At 36.3% G+C, this 16,093-nt stretch overlaps 2 protein-coding genes and 1 long non-coding RNA gene across 8 annotated transcripts in view; 1 reads left to right on the top strand and 2 right to left on the bottom strand.

Annotated features, from left to right (window-relative positions):
• Positions 1-2,623, bottom strand: part of LOC140802741 (protein OPAQUE1-like) — a 33,382-nt gene extending 30,759 nt beyond the window's left edge. For both annotated transcript variants that reach the window (XM_073158328.1, XM_073158338.1), the window contains exons 1-5: positions 2,482-2,623; positions 2,213-2,379; positions 1,818-1,961; positions 382-527; positions 140-296 (exon numbers count right to left, since the gene is read on the bottom strand). In XM_073158328.1, coding sequence (XP_073014429.1) covers positions 140-296; positions 382-527; positions 1,818-1,961; positions 2,213-2,332 — 567 coding nt within the window. In that variant the 5' untranslated portion in view covers positions 2,333-2,379; positions 2,482-2,623. The remainder of the gene's footprint in view (positions 1-139; positions 297-381; positions 528-1,817; positions 1,962-2,212; positions 2,380-2,481) is intronic.
• A 1,926-nt stretch (positions 2,624-4,549) lies between these two features.
• Positions 4,550-14,352, bottom strand: LOC140782849 (uncharacterized). The gene is made up of 3 exons (XR_012107965.1): positions 14,186-14,352; positions 13,803-14,047; positions 4,550-5,447 (listed from the first exon to the last, which is right to left on the bottom strand). It is a non-coding gene; the product is annotated as an uncharacterized lncRNA (long non-coding RNA).
• On the top strand, positions 4,963-11,984 carry LOC140782825 (uncharacterized). Of its 5 annotated transcripts, XM_073129639.1 has the most exons (16): positions 4,963-5,130; positions 5,229-5,399; positions 6,256-6,315; positions 6,403-6,421; positions 6,538-6,602; positions 6,697-6,712; positions 6,803-6,864; positions 9,492-9,588; positions 10,247-10,285; positions 10,491-10,567; positions 10,670-10,781; positions 10,963-11,045; positions 11,112-11,216; positions 11,265-11,387; positions 11,462-11,564; positions 11,702-11,984. In XM_073129639.1, exons 2-16 carry the CDS (start codon positions 5,236-5,238, stop codon positions 11,786-11,788), a joined length of 1,212 nt encoding a protein of 403 aa, XP_072985740.1. In that variant the 5' UTR covers positions 4,963-5,130; positions 5,229-5,235; the 3' UTR covers positions 11,789-11,984. The 5 variants fall into 5 exon arrangements, with proteins under 5 accessions (XP_072985740.1, XP_072985732.1, XP_072985748.1 ...); XM_073129631.1 differs by lacking the exon at positions 4,963-5,130 and having other exon boundaries at positions 5,215-5,399; positions 11,283-11,387; XM_073129647.1 differs by lacking the exons at positions 4,963-5,130; positions 11,112-11,216 and having other exon boundaries at positions 5,215-5,399; positions 11,283-11,387.
• Positions 14,353-16,093: the final 1,741 nt, after the last annotated feature.

Here is a 16,093-nt window from a genome sequence, read left to right as displayed (position 1 = left end):
CTGGAAAGGGGAAAAAGTACATTAATAAACTACAAAAAAGAATGCAAATTAGTAGCAAAACAATCATTACCAGATGATATCTAAGTATTTATCCGAGCATTTGCAGATTATTAAAGAAAAAAAAACCAAAGATACATACTTCCAAAACTTGTTGCTCAACTGTCCGATCATCAATAGCAGCCCTACCGCCAACATATGTTAGATACTGCATAATAAGTTTTGTTGTCTCAGTTTTCCCAGCCCCACTTTCTCCACTGACTAAGATGGACTGGCTGCGGCCATCATTCATCATAGCTCTACAGTAAAGATTGCACTCATATGTTTGTTGAAATCTATTTATCAGAACTAGCCATGCAGCATAACAACAGAAAAAATTCCTACCTGTAAGACGCATCAGCTACAGCAAAAACATGAGGGCTCAACTCCCCTAGTTGAACACCCTTATATTGCTCCATCATGTGCTCATTGTACAAATGAGGAAGCTTTGTGAATGGATTAACAGCAATCAATATGCTTCCTGTGTATGTCTATCAAATCATAGAAGTTAAATCTCATTCCACATATAGAAGTACCTAAGTTAAAGAGCAAATTAAGCAAGCAACACATGATATTCTTTTTGGAAAAATTATTTCAAACCGGCAAATTGATAAACAGCAAATGGACATAAAAAAATAAGCAAAACATTCAGTGCACCGAAGAAGGATCATGTTTTGATCTAGCAAACCTAAAGCAACAATTATCAAAAAAGGACAAAGATAATCAGCTTAAGTATATCAGACAGGCTCCACATAAGGTGCAACAGGCTCAACTATCAGCCCAAAAAAAAATTTGTTGCATGATATTAACAGGACCAAGTCACCAATAAGGACAGAATTGCCAATACGGGAAAGTAGTGTGAAAAATATATGGTTGATGCTGGCACAAAGGCCTAACCTCCTACAATTTCTTTGAGGTTTTAATATGTCCATCCTTGTCTTGTAGCATCTTTCACTTTCGACCTCCCTTTCTCGTCAAATTCATGTATGCTACTTCTGCTACAGATCATGACAAGCAGATAACAGGGAACACATTGTGTTTGGGAGTGTTCAAGTTTTGAAGTTGCCTAAGATCTCAAAAGCTGCCCCAACTAGATGGCACGAGCAAGTTACAGCTCACCACGATAGGCCCCATCCAACAGAGTAAGTTATATTTAGCCTAAATTTGCCTATAATTTCATAAAGCAAACCAATTTGCCCATCCATTCCATTATACTACGGTTACAGTCACACCAACTTTTGTTTCATACAGAAAAATACATGGATGAGTCTTGTGTAAATTATTTAATGTTCTAGACTCTGTTTTTTTAGATTCTGGACTGCGAAAACTATTTCTTTCAATTAGTAGAAACAATATTAGATGGTCCGTAAACATGAGAATTGTCGTCTCATACTCAGAACTTAGTAATAACTATTGTATTCATCAAGCAATAAGCAATAACTTAGACAAAGCCCCTCATTTAGCAATTTAGTTACTTTAGTACCTTTCAAATCCTAGATCAGTTGCCAATCAAGAGATTGTTGATCAAATGTAACATTATATTTACCGTAAGGATGACTGCATGTTTAAATGCTTCTAGCACATCAGCAGAATCAGATGTTGGCCAGTAAAAGATAAATGAGTGAATATCTCGATAAATCTATCTTAATTTTAATAATATACAGTGGGGATTATATAACTCCTAACAAATCAAAGAGAACTATTATGAGAGAAGTGGTGTGAACATTATTTAAGGCGCATCTGTAGGGAATTACACTCATAAATGAGTATTGACCACTTACATATATCTCGTTGAGTACATATCTTCTTGCAAGATTGTAAAGAACTCCCGGTTCATTGAGATAAGTCAATTTCGTCATGTCATCGACTCCTCCCAGGTCAACATCAGTATCCCTGGGCAGCAATTTCTCCGGAGCAATTGTAATCTACAAGAAATCGAACACAAAAAGAAACCTAAATCAAGCTTCAAACCAAAAAAAAAAAAAAAAGCAGACATAATACATATTGTTGTCTAACGGAAAAGAAGAATCAGAAACCAGTATAACGCTCCGAAAAAGAAATCGAGAATCAAACCTTTCGATAAAAGAAGCAAGCTAGGGGGAAATCAGAAAAAAGAAGATGAAAACTCAAGAAAAAGAATTAACGTATAGAACAAGAAAAAGAGAGATTCTCCGACCTTGTTCCTCTGAGCCGTCGCGACGACCATAACTTTATCTCTCACATCGATCACTTCACCCTCCACCCACGCGCTGTCCTTATCCACGAGCCATACCTTGGAGCCTTTCCGGAAGCTCATCTTCCCCTCCAAAGATCCAACAAGAACACTTGAAAACCGTGCAAACCCTAACAGGAACACAGATAGAGGAAAACATAGAAAGAAAGACGAACATTAAGAAAAGAAAGAAATCAAAACCCTAGCTCAAACAGGGAGGAAGAGGAGAGCACCTGTATTCTTTCCCGCCAAAGAGATCGGAAAAGGATCGCGGAGACCGGGAGAAGAGGCTTCGAAGAGTTGTTTTAAACCTCTTCGTGTTTCGGACTCTTTGGGCTATACCGCTCCTTGGCGCTTCTCCAAAACCAAAAAGAAAAAATCAAATGACGGAGCTCTTCCAAGTTCCCAATGCTTCGGGCCGAAGGACACGTTTCCGTTTCCCCTATCAAACACGATTCTCAGCCTTCTTCGCCCTTTCACACTTCACCCTCGACTGGGTCTTCTTTTCTTGAACTCGTTTCCCCCCCAGACTCGTAACTCCGGATACAGCCGGTTACGGACGAGAAATCACTAGTAAAACTTGTGTGTTTCCCTAAGAGCCCCCCAGTACTTACAAAACAACGGAATTGCCACTGAGTTTGAATTGTGCAAGGGTTACTTTGGTCCTTTCGTTTCAAATGCACGAGACGGATGACCGCTTCGCGCTCCGTTCGAAATGTTCACACGTATTAAATAACGTATTTATCGTCCTCGTGGTGCAATTTTGGAGTGCGCAGGGATTCGAGCCGAGGCAATCAAGTCGTGAGACTAATGACGGTTTTGCCCTCGTACAACAGGCAATAGCTATCAATTTTCTCCATGTGGAGTGCCCACAAAACGATCACCGTTCTGATGAGATCCGACGGTGATAAGTACAGGAGATCTGGTTATCGGAACCACCAAGCCGGGTCCCAGCACGGAGCCCGTGCCGCACCTGTCCTGTTCTCTACAGCTGGCTGAGAGTACTGGATCCGCAATTCCGGAGCTAGCCTGGGGGTAATTAGGGAATAAAAAGCTCGTATCAACGGGGTAACGAGGTAAAGACTATAAGATAAAAGAAGATACCGGATAGAGCCGACCGCTTGCTTGCACGGTTTCTTCAACTACGTCTACGTGTCTCTTCGCTCTATTGGGCGAGATCACGAGATCGGTACTGATCTTTGGACCGATGAGATTGATCCACGCAATGCCTTAACATTTGTGAAGGGTGTTTAGTTACACGACTCCAGAAGCTAATTAGTAGAGAGATTACTTGAAAGTGTTTTTGCGTGTGATGGTGGTGCAAATAAATAAGCCTATCCAGAGCTTGTATGCAGACGTCCAGTGGCGAGAGAGGAGGCATTGGAGTTTAAATATTGCGAGATAAGTCCTCGTATATTGGGGATATTAGTTGTCATAAATCTTAAAACACCTGTGCGTAGTTTGTATGATGACTTGTTGCACTCAACCACTACACGTTCGGAGACTCAGGCCAAAAAATGATGGCTTGTATCCTTCGCAATTATTTCTCCTCGCAGGCAAAATGCTGCGAGAAGCAACAACCCACTCTGACTTCAGATGGAAGCCGGACCATCATCTAGAATATAATTTGACAATATAATCCAGCTTATAGTATAGACAGTAAATAGATGGACGACATTCATGTTATTGACTAAGATAAAATTGTTTATTGTTCTTTAGGTTTGGGCCGGACCGGGCCGGGCCATGCTGGGTTCATTTATGAAATATACGGCTTAGACTTTTGGGCTGGAAACGGTGGGGTTGAAACGGGTTGAAAGTTTTAGACTGTGCCTGTTTTCAAGTTTCAAGCCGGGTCATATCAATTTTGATATTAGACGAGGTGTAACAAAGATTTCACTTATGTAGAGTCTCTACACAAGTGAAACGGCTCATTGCTTACCGACTATTACTATTGTCCATTGGGCACATTTTAAAGTTTCTCTGATGGGTATGATATGCATTTTTTAGTTTTTGATCAATATACTATACTTTTTAAAACTATCATAAGTTTTGTTAGCTCGAGGCCATATGAAAAATAACAATGATTCTTAATGCATTTATCAATATGTCAATATACTGCAAAATCGATACTTTTTTATTTGTATATTAATAAGTTGCTCTCTCGAACAGTACTTCTCTTTTCTATAACGTGTTCATTCTTTAATACTTTGCCTTCGCTATCTCTTTAGTGTTGCTTCGTATACATTAAGAAAATAAGCTAAATCACACACTCAATAAGCAATTTGAAAAAAAAATGCTCCCTAGAAAAGTGTTATATTTATAGAAAAAAAAGTAGTTTCAATACATTGAGATACTAATAATTACATAGAATTTTCAGATGAGGCTGAGCTGATAAAAGTTATAATAATTTTGAAAATAATTTAAGAGTTACTAGAAATGAAAGGGAAGTTGCATTTACTTACTTTCTTTCTTTATTTTAAGAGTTGCTTCCTAAATACAGTAAAAAGGTTGGTTCACTATAGACTTGTCTTAACAGCCATCGACGAAGCAAAGAGGTTGAGAAAGCATTAGATCTGAGTCCAACTCGAATCCCACAAGGCAACAGAACCCACACTCATGTCTTTCCGTTTCTGGTCCGGATTTTGCTCGCAATGAAGCAAAACTATAACCTGTCCACGGACGGCTCAGATGATGCCATTTCAAATCCTGAAAGCTCTTTCCAAATGTAACGGTTCATCCCCCCTCTCCCTCACTGCCACTGAAAGCCACCACTGCATTCATGGAGTGTATCTTCTTCGGCTCAATCCTGCCAAAACCATCCGCTCATATGGCTGCCACTTGCCCTTCTACCTCCTCATTACAGCTCACCAAACGCAAAGAAGGTGAGGCAGAAACCGTTTTCCCCTGGATGAGAAGATTTAAGTTAAAGGTTGATTACCTCGGTTTCTCTGCTTGTGTTGAGAGAGATGGTTCATAAGAGGATTCCGATGGAGCCCCGGGAGACGCATGCGCTGCGCAAGAGGACCTTCAAGAAGAGGCAGGGGGTGCTCAGGAAGCGGGCAGAGGAGCTCGCCGTCCTCTGCGATGCGGATGTTGCTATCCTTCTGTTCTCGCCCGTGGGAATCCCTTCTCTCTTTCTCGGACAGAACAGGTGATCGTTCCTTCTTTTTGTGATTCTGAAACCTGTTTCTGCTTTGATCTACAGGTCATGTCAAAATAAAATGAGATATTATATTTTTAATATAGAAGGACTGTGGATGCATGTTAAACCATCTTTCCTTTTTCACATTCATTTTAGGGAAAGGAAAAGGAAAATCCATCAAATAATTCCTTTGATAATACTGAGTCATGTGACAGTTTATGAGAAGCAACAGAAGCCCTTTTATGATTGCTTGACCGTAAAACTGAATTTAAGTTCTTTATCTATTATACCACCTATAAGATTGATAATCCAAGAAATATGCTTGCTAGTTTCTTTATATTGTTTCCTTTCTCTGAGAAAGAAGGGAGAAAATGGGTAGTAACCCGTATTCCATGCCCACATACATGAAAATGAATGACATATCATCTAAAGTGATAATCCATCTTCCATGCAGTCAACAAGAAATTGGATTTCTTTTGAATATATATAAGTTTACTTCAGGATATTATTGGAATTATCAGAAACATAAGCACAAGAATCTTGTAAATACTAAATATGCTTGTTTCCCAAAAATCTGTCAAAGTGTAATGAAAGTCATATATATTTGCAAAGACAGCAGGGAAATGATTTCAGTGGCATCTATGCACTTGCATGTATATCGAAAATGGAAAACCTTACGGACCTTGACACACGTAATTAATTGTATGTAAGCTAACTATCATCTGATTCTACTTGTCTAGTTGTCTGCCTATCTATACAATTCTTCATTGTTGAAATTGTTTAGTCAATGTACAAGAATATTGTCAGATGATTGTATCAAAATCATCCATGGCTATGATTATAAGATGGTTTTCTTATCTTCCAGTGAGTTGGCAACAATGTTGGATAACTTTTCAAAGGTTGACCCTGCTGAAAGAGAAAGCAGGTGCAATAATTCCGATAACTTCCTTTATAACAAGTATAATTGCTTATTGATCTTATGTAATTAATTGTCTTTTTCTGATTGCTACAGAAAGATGGAAGTTATTAAAGTAAGATCAAAGTGAATTTTGTCGCATTATGCACATCTAATAATTGACTAGGTGAGTTGTAAACTCCAATAAGGTATACTCTTTCATTCTTGTTCCTGTTCTTTTATGGATGACAGAAACTTAGCAAGTCCATGAAGAAAGAGGATCATGAGATTGCTCCAGAATTGCTAGCACCTGAGGGGTATGGATCCTACTTTAGCTTCTACTTTTCTATGTGTTACACAATTGATGATACCCTTGCCAACTAACCTGTTTTACTTTTATGGTTGCTACAGACATCAAGAGATAGAAGTAAGCACCTTAACATAGTACTCCGAATTTGAATTATGAATTTTCAGAACATCAATTAAAACCTGAACTTCTCCTGTTTTTCTTTCACAGGAATACAAAGCTTACTTGAGAGACATACAAGAAAAGATTGATGAATCAAATGAAAATTTGAGGTGTTTACTTGAAGCATCCATCTGCATTCCACTAAAATGTCATTCTGGAAATTGCATGCTTTCAATTCTGATTGTCTGGTATAATAAGACACTAATGTTCATCTCCCAATTGTAGCTTTTCATCTTACTTCGATAAAATGATTGAAGATATTTAGTTTAAAATTAAGGCAAATGTTGTCTTCATGCTGTTTTAGGGTGTAATTGCAATGAACGATATAATGATGCTAAAGAAAAACCTAGAGTGGTTTCATGTTAGATGTAAGTTTTTTTTTTCTGTTGATCTTAGGTATACTGACGGCAACAATCTTCATCACTTCAGATAAAATGAAGTTGGCTTTGCTGATATCCTACCTCACACTAGGATCTGCCAGGAGAAATGACTTTACATAAACTTTCTAGGACTTATAAAGTTTTTGTGCGAACAAGTGATAAATGCAAAAATGTCATAAGGAGTGGCCTATGTATGGAAGGATGTAATTAGTAGGCTATCATGGATTTTGACAGGGAGCAAATTTTTCTTGTCGTATGTATTCATATTAACACGATTGAGATTATATGAGTTCTCATGCTGTGCTAATATGCGACACACATGGACAAATGTGGATAATACGTAGTGTTACAAATAGAGAGAAAAGATATGCAGGGAAAACATAGAATTCTTCAAAGTCCAAACATTCTAAAGTTGCCATTATTTATGATGAAACTGAGTAACCTTTTCCTAAAGTTGTAAAAATAATTAAGAATTTTGACAAGAGGCAATGGCAACTATATTTTTGTGAAATGAGCGTTCATCCTTCAATTCTGTTGATTGCTGAGTGACCAAATGTGAAAAAAATTAACTTTCTAATAAATATTTATTAGAACAATCCCAAATGTTTTTGCTTATTTACTTTAGCTCTAAAACTAAGATATTAAGAATCCTAAAGCATATAGAAGTCACTAAGTCTTAATTTGCAGCTCCATTCCTTCATCCACATTAATTTGTCAAAATATTACCTAACACTATCTCGACTACCGCTATATTAGTTGACCATTCTAGGACAGTAGTATAGTTTGATGATTACTTAATAAGGTTGCAATTATATTCCTACTATTTTACTTTACTTCTCCATTTACCTACCCTAAGAAATTTAAGAGTATACACTAATAAGACTGATCACAGTACAGTAAATCAGAGTTAACAAGTGCTTCGCTTGCCTGAACATAATCGAGGAACAGAATCAAGTCCTTAAAAGAATTTTTTATACAAGTAGTGGCGCTTGGCGATGACATGGGACTCTTATATTTGTGAATAGTCTCGAGTAAAAAATTACATAACCTCAACATAATGTGGTCATGTAAATGTATCATAGTTTTTCTCATAACGATATACTACAGCAATGACATGGGACTCTTAGGTTAGCCACCAATCTGGTATACGAGACTGGTGCACTCAACACAGAATGAGATATCCTCGTGCCAGATAAAATATCCCTGTTTTGAAACAGGGGGCACGGGGTCTACATCTTGCTGCATTAAGGTACCATAGTAGCATTGAGCAGTACAATGCGGGATGCCCAATAGGGAAATCTTTGCCACATCATCACTTGGGAGCAGCTGATTTCAAGATTATTTTGAAGGACAAGCAAGACGGAAACTATAACATATAGTTTGAAGTTTCAGATTCGGCTTGGTTCAAAAATGACACGTTTCGGTCAATTTCGGCCAGTTTCGGTCGGTTTCGATTCTAATTTCATTATATCAGTTACGGACTTCTTTTGATAAATAATCTTCTTTATCTTATTTTTTCAATGCATTACACAAAATCTAACAACATTTAAGCAACGAGGTTGATATCGAGCCAGGAACAAGTCGGATTCATGTCAAATCAAGCTTTGAATTTAAAACATACATTAAAAAGTTTATTATTATGATTGTTCCGGTTGGATGCCAGTTTCAGGGGATGGTTTCGGATCGGATAGATTGGAAACATGAAACATTTTGCCGAAATGTCTCGGTTTTGGATGAAACTTCAAACCATGCAATAACAGAGCATAGAATGACATTCAAATTTACCCCTTGTTTTTAAAGGCATATGATTCAATTTCATGATAAGGCACTTAGAATTTTCGGAAAGAATATCGAACGAAAGTATTTGATAACCTCAACATCATGATCTAAGTAGAAGGCATTTATGGAGTGTAGAGTCCTCTAATTGAGGTCTTAATTATAAACATATTCATCTTTGACTTCACGTATATTATCAAACTTCTCTAGTTAGCAGTACTTTATCTTAATGTGAATATCGGATAACATTTCATCTTCATGTTTAGTTTCATGGTTATAAAAGGAAAAGAATTGTTAGCTTAGCTTTAATCACGGTCAAGGATACAATACTATTACTCTATAACTAACCAGCTCTAAAAATTTGGGAAGACTTCATATTGTTTTAGGCAAACTGAAGCAAATAAAACTTCGTTAATCGTAGGAAGAATCAAGAATAAATGAGTATTTAAGCGCAAACAATAAATAGAAATTATTTATTGACTTGCCTCATTCATGTCAGCATAGGCTCATTAGACTTTGTCAAGTATTCCGGAGAGGCGGAGATTATCTGCTTTGATGAATTACATTCATTATCTCTCTAGGTTTTGGAACAATCCAGATGCTATCGACAACATACTCGAGATTACTGAAATGGAGAATATTCTGCGAGAATCTCTTGTGAAAATTCAGAATCAAAAGGTGATATGTCTTTCTCTGAGAACCTACATACTGTACTAATCTTTCCTTTTCATAACTAAAAGTTTTGTTCTTATTACCATTCCATTTAATATTATGATATCACTCTTACAGTGCGTATCAACATATTGTGCTATTTCTACCTTCAAATGTTGCTATCAGTAAGGTTAATAAAATACCTATCATTTGGTTGTTTTCATCCATGTACTTGCAATCTATCGATATTATTATATTTTGGTAGACAGACAGGACCTAAAATGTACTTTCTTGTGGAATTTGGTGATTCATATATGACCATATTTTCTGTATAGAATAACTTATATGACACAAGCTCTCAAAAACGCTTGCCTCCTATCTTTTCTTATCAAAATGGAACAATAATTACAGTTTCATGTCTGATTGACAAAAGAAAAAGGAAAACGGAAAAAGGGAAAAAGAAAAAAAAATGATCAATGAATCACTTGGTTCATATATATTATTAAATGAATTTACTTTATTTTCCTTTCTAACTCTTTACAAATTTGTAGATCTCATTCATTATATACTATTTTTCATTTGCAACCTCTATGTGATTTGGATAAGCTTGTGCATATGTAAAATGCTATCATTTTAGAGATGATTACTGAGTATATCTTATACAATGAATTGTTTCCTCTTATAGGCACAAATTTTAGAGCTTGCAAGTCCTATTGCTTCAGAGGTAAGTTCTCAAACACATCAAATGAAATATTCAGTCAAGCAAGTCAAAGGAAAGATCCACGCACAAGAGTACAATGGATCAGGAAATATAGAGTTGCATATTGTTTTGAATCTTTTGATCAACTGAATAAGTTTGCATATTGTCATTGTTCACTGAAAAGTGGACAAGACTATAACATTAGCGACTTATTCTAGAAATTGTACAGGCATCATCATCTGCTTCTCCAATCAGCACTAATAATGATGAATTGCCTGAATTTTCTTTCGGAGAACTGCTTGATATGTACGACAGCTGCACCTCTTAGTAAATTATGAATTATACAAGCTTTGATTTACTAAACTAGGTTCTCAAAGAGTGATAGAAAGATTATATGGTTTTTTGCAGAATTTTCACTCCTACTAGGTCATTGGATGAAGTGACTGAGGAAATGGTTTCTGTATCAGACTTATATCCTTATAGTACAGTTACTAGTAATACAATCAGTCAAACATGGGAGGTATGCTCTTTATACTGTTTTTGTCTTTTCTTATCGCAATTTTTCGTTATGTTTCTTAAAAAAATCTGTAAAGGTTCATCCGTATTTGAAAATAAATTGAGGTATTCAAAATTTATATGTCATTGATTGAACAAGGATGCTATGAGCCTATGAGTAAGTAACAAGTGTAAAAATTATACAGGTATCATCTTATAATCCTCCAATCGCTGCTGCTGCTAATAACGAACAACTGGCTGACATTTCTTTCACTGAACTGCTTGCTGAGTATGTGATTTGCATGCATTGTTTTATTATAGTTGAACAAATTTTTAGAATTCTCATTTTTCCCAGCTCACTGGATGAACTGAGCGTGGAAACGATTTCTGGGCCATACTCATATCTTTATAGTACAGACTGTACAGTACATTACAATACAATCAGTGAACTGCTTAATGAGTATGTGATCTATATACATTGTTTTGTTATAATTGAATAAATTTTTAGAATTCTCGTTTCTCCCAGCCCACTGGATGAACTGAGCGTGCAAACAACTTTTGGGCCAGACTCATATCCTTATAGTACAGACAGTACAGTACATTACAATACAATTAGTGAACTGCTTAATGAGTATGTGATCTGTATGCATTGTTTCGTTATAAATTTATAATTGAATAAATTTTTAGAATTCTCATTTCTCCCAGCCCACTGGATGAATTGAGTGTGGAAGCGATTTCTGGGCTAGACTCATATCCTTATAGTACAGACCGTACAATACATTACAATACAATCAGTGAAATAAGAGAGGTATGTTCATATAACTTTTGTATTTTATCATGACAATTTTTCTTTAGGTTGCTTCAAAATTTCAAAAAGCTGAATCGATATAGAGAATAAAATAAGGTAGTAGGTATTCATTACTGAGACTGGTGAGTATTCTACAGGCATGGAATTCTTGGGGTGGTCCGTTGCTTGAGGAAACTTGGTGGGACAAAGTGTACAACTATGATCTACCAAAGGAGTCTATGTAGGTGATGTTACAGTAATAAGATGGGCCCATGTGGCGAACTTTTTTATGCAATGCAATGATGCAAGCATGAAGCAACTTCATTTTAATTATCGCATGCACTTACAATGGATCTTTATTATATTCTTGAGGACAAAAAAAATCTCAGCTCTCAAATTGAAGATGTAATAAAAATAACTCAGGAATTAACTTGCTATAAACATTTAAGGTTTGTTCCTCATAAATTGAGCAATGACTTCTTATGGCAGAGATTCTGCCTCTTTATATTCTGCAGGTTATTTGCTTGCATTATAATTTATCTTATTTACTTCTCTCTGTTCATGGTTTTTATCTATAAATATCACTGTTGAATTCTTGAGGCCTTTGTAGTCCTACAATGAGGAGAAGACAATATATGATTTGATGCTTGATAGAAAGTTTTTGATATACTGCATGAGTATTATAGGCTGTTAGCTAATTATTTGAACCTGCACACCAATAAGTTTTCGAAAACTCTGGGAAGCAAAGTAAAAACTATTTTATCTTAGACTTGATACACTATTAGATATGGGACATATGCTATGACAATTAAATGGATATTCTTGTAAGAAAATTATAGATAGATGAGGAATTTAAAAGAAAATGTGAGATCATCCTTTTCCTTCCAATCAAGTCGGGTTGGGTATATCAATAGGAAGGCGATTTATTTGAGTAAACTAAAGAGTATTATCTTTGATACATGTTGTTGGAGAAAAAATCAATTTCCGACTTGGGAGAGTTTACATAAGTTAGAAATGAGGCTTCTAGGCAATCTTATAAATCAACAGTAAATAACTTGCTTCACTTGTACCACATTTGTCTTATATTGTACATAAGTGCTAATCAATGCTTAAAACCAACTAATAATAAAGAACCTTCAAAGTTCCTTTTATTAAGCTAATTGAAGTCAATAGCATAAGAAAATGATTCAACTGATTCAGTGATTTACTATTAATTGTTAAAAGAAAACAACACTCCATACTTAGGGTGAAATAACTTGCTATACATCAACAGGTGACTATAGTAATAAGTAATAATATATCAAAGTTTGGAATTCCCTTGAAGAATTATTAAGTTTGGAAAAAGGCTCATATTGTTTCTTAATACAGGAAACCAGAAGAACAAAATGACATTGCTTTTACATATAATTTGATGCACTATTCAGCTGCATACATCTATAGTTAGCTATGTCTCAACATGAGTCAGACAGAAGAATGAAGAATGGTGGTCCTACTATATGTGTCCATGTTCTTCTTTTAGTAGATTCCTTCAGCCTTTGCCCCAACTATGGAATGGAAGACATGGCTGTGCAAAAATTGTGATGCTCATGGTAGAGAAACCCTTTTTTTTTTTTTCCTTTTCCTACTTAGAAATTTTCAGTTCAAGCTTCCCTAGGCTAGGAGATTGAAAAACTCACTCCTGAAAATAATTAATAGATCTCTCCTTCATGGTGATCACTATCTCCTCTCTACATCAGAATTTAATTCGAGAGAGAAAGAAGTCCAAACTTATGAATGATTTTCATTCTTGAAGAAAAGGCACGCGGTCCTATTTCATTACAAAACTTAATTGAGATAGCACCACCAATCTACTATCCAGATCAGAGTAACTAAAAACATCCATCTCCATAACCAACCTAGAATTACACTGTCAACAGAATTACAAAACTGTTGTTTTGTTATGCCTCGAATGTTTAATGTTGTTCTTGCAGATGGTTATCATTGGAGATACTTGTTATCCTGAGAGAAAAAGGATTTTGTTCCAACATTATATTAAAGAAAATGAAGTCCTTGATGTATTAAAATCTTCACTCCAATTGCATAGAAAAAAGAATATTGTCTTCCACTGGCAAAATATAACATGAAGGACCATTAAGACCACTAAACTTATACTTGTAAACAATCATTACACCAACAAAATCCTATGCAGTTACTATGTACAAAAACCTTTCCATAGAAAACTTGCACAAATAAAAAATGCCATATGCCAAGAACACGTACCCTGTGGTTTCTTGCCTACTCAATAATCGGCAATCAACTAGTAATTCATTTTTCTTGATATGCGCTGCTGTCAATAACCTTCTACGTATCACAAACCATCCAGAACACCTTACTCCAAAAGGGACCCTGCAAACTCCAGCATAAGAACAGACTCTCCGAATGTTGTGTTGCTGATGAAGCTTCACCAACTCCGTTATCCATAGCGTCTCTCAGGCATTTCTACATTAATCTTGAAGGCACCACTACTAAGGACAACATGGTTAACCAATAGATCAGCCTAAATTATAAGTAAATAGAGATCTTGAACTTATATTCACAAATTTCCAATAAAAAAATCGTGATCCAAACAAAAAAGACGAGACAGAGATCAAACTTAAAAGTACCTCTCCTGAGATCCATAAGCTGCGCGTTGAAGAGAAGGAATACTCCTCGGACGACGGAAGTCGATGGTGTTGCAAATTTCGAACTTAAGTCGGTGGCGAAGTACCTCAAGTTGCAGACTCGCATATTTCAATTCGATTATGCTCAAAATTAATTTCAAGCGGAGCTTAAGCATAGGTTGGCTCAATCAGGCTCGATATACATAAAATTCTATTTAATTACATGTTTGATTTAGTTATATTAAATGTAGACATCAATTCAAGCTTAGATCCAAATCTATTGAAATAGACTATACTTATCAAGTGGCTGAAAATAGGCTTGAATTAAACTCGAATTAAATTTGACCAATTTAAACTTGATATTTTAGGTTAGGCTCAACTAATTTCAATAAAAGCGAGCTCTGCTCCCTAATTGCAATACCCATTTAATCCATGCTATTTAAGGCGCATCCCCTTTGGAACACACCGATTACTAGAGAAATATCATCCATATCATGCATCATGTGAAAGTTAGAAGCTTGGTATATCTGTAAGTTTGAATGAAGAACAATAATTAAGCATCAAAGTTAGCGGCTTCCTCTCATTGAGTCATGAAATAATGAAAATTTTCAGAGATAAAGAAACTCTCTGAATTTGACCGTCCTCCATATTACATAAAAAATGCAGCTAGAATAATCCTAAAAGAACTAGCCAATAGTATCATAAGAGTATTGCTGAACTATAAAGAGCTTTTCCAGAGCACTTTCAGGCATATTTATATATGGACAATTTACAGACATTACGTCTTGCCATGTTCTGTTTGTAAAGCTATACTTCATAATAAACTTCACAATCACAACTGATAACAAGTTACCAAAGCAGCTAGGAACTGGAGACAATGAACTACCACTTGTTTAATCTATCGCCATCTAGAATGAGGACATCCTCCTGGAACTCTCTGCATGCATTGATCATATCTTGCCATGTTGAGATTTGTTTCATCCCATAAGCCTTCCAAAGCTAAATTCAGAATCCGCAACGTTGTCTAACACAGAGATGTCCAGAGATGGACAAGTATTAGCATTGGGTGCGGTAAGTTCTGCTTCTGGAAAAGTGTCTACTTCCCTGGTGTTCTGCATTGGGTTGGTGTAATTTGAGGTCTCGCCATTCATCCAGGAATTACGTTGCTGTGCAAAGTCTGGAACTGGAAGACAGTGTTCTTCCCTAGTGTGCTGCTGCACTTGATTGGAGTTATATGAAGCCTCACCATTTGTCCAGGTAGAATAGGGGAAAGCACTGAAATCTGAAAGTAGAAGAGGGTCTCCTTCCCTGGTGTTCCGCATTGTGCTGGAGTTATAGAAAGCCACATCATTTGTTTCTCCGCCTGTACCAGTAGGAAAGGTGCCGAAATCGAATTGATTCTGCTCATTATTATCCAACAGCTGCTGTTGAATTCCTCCTCCAAATTGCCCATAAGCTTCATCTCCAGATCCTGCTATGTTGCTCCACGTAATAGGTAAGTTGTCTGTTGCTTGGACATTGTTCCATTCTGTAGATGACCGATAAAGTGGAGCTCCTAAAAATGGTTCGGTTCTGTTAAATCCTTCTGCATCGATCATGTTAGGCATATGATAGTTACTGACAGATGAGTGCATTTGGAATTGGGAAGGATCTATCTGAGGTGAGAGCACTTGAGGATTAAGACTTAGATCCTGAAAGTAGCCTGCTTGCTCATCCGCGAATCTTGGTTGATCTGGAACTTGAACATTTGACGAGGCAGGGTTCATATAGTATGGCAACTCCTCGTCCTCCTCGTTACGTTCCCTACTCATCCTAATACGATATTTCTGCACATAAATAGAAATATCTAGTAAGTATTACGTCTCCTTGATTTAAAATTTTCAAATATGATAAACCGTTCGTACAGAATTG

The sequence above is a fragment of the Typha latifolia genome, chromosome 1 (genome assembly GCF_019914945.1).
Source record: "Typha latifolia isolate L0001 chromosome 1, TyphaL0001v2, whole genome shotgun sequence".
Lineage (NCBI taxonomy): Eukaryota > Viridiplantae > Streptophyta > Magnoliopsida > Poales > Typhaceae > Typha > Typha latifolia.
This window is presented reverse-complemented; position numbering and strand designations above follow the sequence as displayed.